The sequence below is a fragment of the Oryzias latipes genome, chromosome 16 (assembly GCF_002234675.1).
Source record: "Oryzias latipes chromosome 16, ASM223467v1".
Classification (NCBI taxonomy): Eukaryota; Metazoa; Chordata; class Actinopteri; order Beloniformes; family Adrianichthyidae; genus Oryzias; species Oryzias latipes.
In genome coordinates, this window is record NC_019874.2 from 4,890,602 (window position 1) to 4,897,190 (window position 6,589).

Consider the following 6,589-nt stretch of genomic DNA (forward strand, 5'->3'; position numbering starts at 1 on the left):
GTTCACAGACTTCAATTCAGAGAAAGAATGGTTATTCTGACAAATAGAATGACTAATGGCTGTTTATTTCTCTATTGAGGTGTAAGAGATTTGGGCTTCTTGGAGCTAGCAGGTACTTCCTGTTTGGAATGCCGGGCGGGAGGGGTCATTCAGTCCAGTTTTCTTATACAGTCAATGATCTACACTGATGACGTTTTAGCAACCGGGTTTAAAAGTGCTTTCAGGTTGAGTGTAGCAGCTTGAAAAAGACAAATGCAGGAAGAAAGAAGTGAACTTCACATAGACTTTGGAGAAAAGAGGAAATAGAAATACACAATAAATTTTAAAAACTTTCTAAGTTGCAAGTGAAAATATTAAATATTTTCTTTTCAATTATTTTTTATTTTGCTTTATAAAAATTTTTTTTTTGCTTTCAAAGTTTTTTTTGCTTTCAAAATATTTTTTTTTCTTTCAAAATATTTTTTTTTGCTTTCAAAAACCTTTTTTAAAAACATTTATTTGCATGCGTTGTGTCAAATCTCGCTTTTTTTCCTATCTTTGATTTTGCTGACTACTCTGGGTGCGATTTAGCGTGATAAAACTGCCACAGCCAAAAAGGTTTTCGCATGCGTTGTGTGTCATCTCATTTTTTTTAATCTTTGATTTTGCTGAGATAAGTTTCAGTTTAGCATAACGAAGCTGCCATCAAACAGCTGCTGATTGGTCCAGATTCTAATCAATCAGGTGTCTCTGTCTCATATTGACGGGCTTGGAGGCAGACATGGACTTGGAACTTTGAGTCGGTTCTGTTCCAACGGGATTCTGCCTTTTTCAACCATTCTGGCCCTTTTGTCTCAGAGTAAAACCTAGAAAAAGCAGCAAAGCAGCTAAAATCATAACGAGTTTTGTATTTATTTATGTCTGTGTTGTGACCACCATGTTTAAAATGTCTGCAGCAGAAAGAAACGTCCACAATCCGACGACTCCGTCCAGCCGGAAGTAACACTTTTAAAGATTTGTATCTGAACTATTGTTTTATTTTCATCAATAAACGTTGAAGTTGAACTGTTTGCCCAGCTGTTGGACAGGACAAGTCAAAAAATTAAAATAAAATAAAATAAATAAATGTTGAAGTACTGAGAGAAATTAGTATTTTTTCATGAGTATTTTTTTTTTACTTTGGACAAACATTCAAGAGTTCTAAAACATAAGACACTTTGAAAATTAACATAACAGTTAAAAATGCTTTTTTCTGTTAAATACACTGAGTCTCCTATGGTGAGGCATCATTCTTTTGCTTATTACTGCTGTTAATTTATTCCAAAACAATTGTGCAGCATAAGTATGTGCTTTAGCATAATATGTGCTTTAAATCCTTTATTGTTTTGTTTTAACAAATAGATCTTAAAGAAAATCAAACTTTTAACCAATATTTTGCTTTGCAGGATTCATATCTCACATTCAGGCCGGTGGATTTAATGTCAGCAGACAAACTTTACAGTTTTAGGAGATCCTCAGCCATAAATTCACAGGTCTGACTTAATAAAAATTAATCAATGCTAAAAAAGAAATAAAGTATAAATTATTGTTAAAATGATAAAAAATGAAAACGTCTTCATCCAAAGAGACAAAATTGAGAATAATATAGAATAAAGAATAAAGAATAATAAAATATTTTTTAAGATATGAGCTTTAAATGTTGGAATGCATGGAGTCATAGTCCTTTTATCTTAAAAATCCTAATCAGGTTAGTGAGAAAACCCCTTCATAGAAGCAGGACAATGCATAAGAATTAACAGCCTCATTCTCCAAAACCCATCTAGATCTATTAGAGATGAGCTAAGAGCTGTGGAGTTCACCTGCTCCTTAATCAAAACCCTCCCCCCAAAACATTCTTTAATCACCCAGCAGTTCTCCAGCCCAGTACATCCAGCAAAAAATATCTATTTACCACTTTGATGGTGGTTTCTATGTTTTAACCTCTAAGTTAGGTGAAGATTTTATATTACCCAACCTTAGAGACTTAAAAAAGCTGTAGAAAAATAAAGAGCTGAAAAGACAGAAAAGCTAAACATTATGTTAAGTTACCTCAAAGTTTGATGTAAAAGTTTAAATACTGCTTTGAAACATCAGGTTACACTGAGTACTGAATTTGCATGTTTGTATGCAAATCATTCAACTATAACATGACCTGATGGTGGTACCTGTGGTGAACGTGGTATCCTGCTGCATTGATACTCCAGCCAGGCTCTTCAGGGTCGGGGATCTTTGCTGTGTTGGCGATCAGATGCTGAACGTCCCTCCATGTCAATGCAGGACTGGGCAATGAAGCATAAAAGAGAATTTCATCGAACACATCCTCCCTTTAGTCTGTGCTCTACTGCAAGTGAAACCACGGAGGAAGCTCATCAACTCTGAATGATACTCTGAAAAGAAACCCACAGAGAGAAGAGCACAGACTCTGGTCAGGTCTTTTGCAGAAAGAGGCTGGAGGACTTTGAGCACATTTTTCACGTGCAGAGCTGACAGTGTTTATGCAAAGGTTTACTGATAAACCATTGCAATGAGATGCTGACTTACATTTAAAAGCAGTGGATTGACTTGAACAGGTGCATAAAAGCACCTCTTTAAGTCAAGCTTTCATGTTTTACAAGTGTCAGTTAAAACTGTGTGTCCAACAAAGACAATGTGAGACTTTAACAAAAGATCGGAGAGGCAAATGTAGAAAAAAGGGCTCTTTTTAATCCCAGGCAGGGGACTTCTAATAGAGCAGACTCAAGTGTCATGTCAAGCAATATACTAATGGAATCCAATTAAGACCTTTAAACTGCAGCGAGAGAAGGAGGATATTAGCTCAGTTTTCTATAACAAAAGGCGTCCATGAGGGTCGTCAACGAGGTTTTTTCAGAATATAAAAAAGCATAAAGGAAATTGGGTTTTTCTGCTTTATCCATTTATTATTGTTCGCCAAGAAATGACTCAAACTGAACACGGGGAATCGGCTTGGCCGCCCATTTCTGAGCATTTTTTTTCCCTCTGTTCTGAGAAGAAAATGCCATTTCTGTCTGCATTAACATCTGTACAAGATATTCAAGTCATTTCTTCATAACCCAAGGACACAATGATGGGATTTAAAGTTGTGCTACATGGTTGGGCTTAATTTTGGTCGTTAATAGCACATGTGTTCGGCTTCTTCTTTTGGTATTTTTTCAGATTTTGAGTCTGCACAAAGATGTGAAGAAAAGTCCATCTCACTGAATAAAGAAGCCTCTTCCCCATTGTGCTCTGGGGTGTTATGCATCCAAGAAAATATCAGGCCCAGATACAAAAAGATGTATTCCATTCACGTATTTCAAAAGCCAAGCAGAACAAAAGTGAGTAGAGAAGCTTTCATTAGCAGACCAAAATAAAAAAATAAAATAAAAACAAAACAAAACTGAAAGAATAAAACAAGCAGCCACAGCAACACGATAGGAATAATACCACTAACGCTAATAATAGACCGATGGAATCAAACAAAACAAAAAATACCAGACAATTATTTTAGGCTTTGATTTCAAAGGGACTGGAATGTGTGTGCATTCAGAGGAACATACTTTGTACTTTTGAACTGTTGCTGCTCGCTGCATGCATCTGTGTGTATGAGTGTGCGTTCTTTATTATGTGTTAGTGGCAGCCATGCAATGCTGTTGCATGCACTCCCCAACCTCTATCATCAGCAGCAGCAGCACCACCACCACCATTGCCCCTCTGGTGGAATCAGAGAAAGCCCCGCGGCCCCAGCTAGTTTGCATAAAGCAAACAAAATTAAATTTGCTTTGCTAAATCAAAGCATGTATGGTATTCCAGGCTGCTCTCTCAGGGACAAATTACTTCAAACGGCCTCCTTTGTATCATAACAGAAGAAGAAAAAATGAGTCCAATCAGCGGCTTCCCAAAACGCTCGACTCGGGAATTAATTATTGAACCGAGGGCTTTTCTCTCTCTTCGCAGTCTGCGACACAGATCTATTTATTTTGGAAAAGTCGTTTTGCTCTTAAAACACACTGTTGGCTGAGAAGACAGCTTTTCCCTCTCTCAGTGTTCTCTGCTCTTTGCCACATAACCCCCGAAGCGATGTGAATACTACTGGACCATGAAATGAATGTGAAAACTTCACGGCCAGCATCTGTTGTGCTTTAGCCCAGGTTAAGCCGAAATTTAGAGTATTATGTAAAGGCGCGAGTTTAACTAAGCTGTTTATGTGCCTACTTTTGAAAACAGTTTTGGGCTCTTTTGTATCAGTGATGGACAACATGATCTTTTCTTTTCTACTAAATCAATATTAGAGCAACAGAGTTCCAGCTGTTGTCTTTAGGATTAGACATTTAGACAAGAAATGTATGCAAGACAGACAAGAATGTACTCTTCCTGATCTGGATACTCTTTAAATAAAACTAGAGAAAGAAAATCAACTTCAACTTGTAGCATCTTTTTAAATGAAGTAAAGTATATGGTCCATTTTTTACACCGCCCTGGCTGGGACTTTACCTTGTAAAGCAGTTCGATTGATTCTTCACACTAAACACTGGATGTCTGATAGATGTTCAGATCATGTTCATTTTGCGTTCATCAGTTGGATACCAATTCTGGACATCTACAACGGGCAGACTGGGTCCTCTTTATGATATATGCTCGTCACCTCACTTAGACATCAATAAGCAGTCGAACCTTTTACCTTGACTGTCTTGAAAGACATTTTAATGTTTTAAACAATTAGAGAAGATTGATATGTTTACCTTTTGACATATCCCCTCAGAGGTCGCCACAGCAAATCAGCTTTTATTGTTTTGCAAAATTGGTTTGGCAGAGATTTTTATGCTGAATGGCCTTCCCGACACAACACTGTATTTTATCCGGGCTTTGGACTGGCACAGGGGAATCCAGATATGGACTCCCTTGTGGTTACATAGTCAGGAAGTAGCAGTAACCCTTGTGCTATCCTAGGTTTTTTAACATTGGGAGTTGGGTCATCTAGACCCACTGGACAGTGCACTAAACCTTTTTTCTTCAATGATTTGTCATCTTCACTGGTATCCATGGAATACATGAAATCTTTCCACCTTTGTCCATCTTTGTCATGGCAGGGAGAACACGTCAATGTAAGGGGGGGGGGGGTGTCATCTAAGGTAGCACAAGGGTTAAGGGTCTTGCCCAAAAACCCATAGGATGAAGCCCCCCCCTGGGAAACAAACCCTGATTTCCCATAGGCCAGTCCTAACCTTACCCTGCACAGACCTTGTTCTGCTGTGGCAGAGGACAGTGGTATATATGCTAAATGTCATGTTAAATGGTCCAAAGCATAAATTCTGAGGGAAAGTTCACCTCTTACCACTTGTGTTTTCCAGATAATGACTCAAAAGTTTGTTTAAATGAAACAAAGTCCACAAGTAGTTTCAAAAATCGCATTAATCGCATAAATAAAATCCTTTATTTTAAATCAAATATTCAGTAGGCAAGAGGTATTGTGGGAGTTCAGCTTTTCTGTAGCTATTGTTCAAGTTCAGGTTAATAAGGGATTTATTTTATTAGTTTGATGGGGTAAGTTGTTGCTCATAAAAACTTTCTTCACATCTTCCCTCACCACATGCATTAACTTCTTCTTTGGTCCTCTAAACCTCCTTCTTTTTGGTTGTACATATGTTTTAAGTGCTATGCATTTGCAGTTTGAGTAACTAACTGTCATTTCCTCTAGTATCCTGAATATTTCCACTTACTGAAGGATGTCAGTGACAAAAGACATATTATTCTTCTTTGTCTCGCAGTTGATCTAAGAGATTTAGCTAATCTTTTACCTTCGTAACCCTCTCCTTTGCATCCTCCTCACTCACACCAACCACCCTTTATGTCCTCCTTGACAACATCCTTAAAACCTCCTCTTTGGTTGTCCTCCTCATCACTGTTCCTCCTCTTAGTGTGTCCAAACAATCTCAATCTGCTTCCCTGCATTTATCTTCAAAATTTCTACCTTGATTTCTTCACTGTTCCTATCCATCCTGGTCACTCCCAAGGAGAACCTCAACATCTTAATTACTGCTACCTCCAGCTCTGCCTCCTGTCTCTGCAGGATCTAAACCAACAACATGGCTGCTCTCAGAAAGTCTTGTAGACACATGGTCTCTAACCCCCAGGCCACAGAGTAGCACCAGTCTGTGGGTTAGATGGTACCGGGTTGCATAGAAAGAATTTGGTACAGTACAGACACAATCAAAAACATGTGTTTTTATGGATTCAAATAATAAACTTTATGTTCTAAAAAAAATACACTTATTTAGTATATTTGTTAAATTATGTAATGAAATATGGCATCCCCACAGTCTCCTTTCAATAATACAGCTCAGATCCATATCTTGGCATGCATTTTATTGTTAATGTTACATTAAATACAAAAATTAGGACAGTATTATGGTTACAGTTCATTACTCCAGCAAAAATAATGGTTAAATAAGCAATAAATGTAACAGGATGAAGCTCAATAAATAACATTTGCCATTTTTTAGTTCCTAACTGACATTGAAGAAAGAAAATGTAATTTAGCCTGCGAATGTAAATGACTAAGACTGTTTACTTG

General features: G+C 37.5%; 1 protein-coding gene across 1 annotated transcript in view; it reads right to left on the reverse strand.

Annotated features, from left to right (window-relative positions):
- Positions 1-6,589, reverse strand: part of LOC101161187 (proprotein convertase subtilisin/kexin type 4-like) — a 234,265-nt gene that overhangs the window by 73,557 nt on the left and 154,119 nt on the right. The window contains exon 13 of the mRNA XM_020709885.2: positions 2,184-2,297. Within this exon, the coding sequence (XP_020565544.1) occupies positions 2,184-2,297 (114 nt within the window). The remainder of the gene's footprint in view (positions 1-2,183; positions 2,298-6,589) is intronic.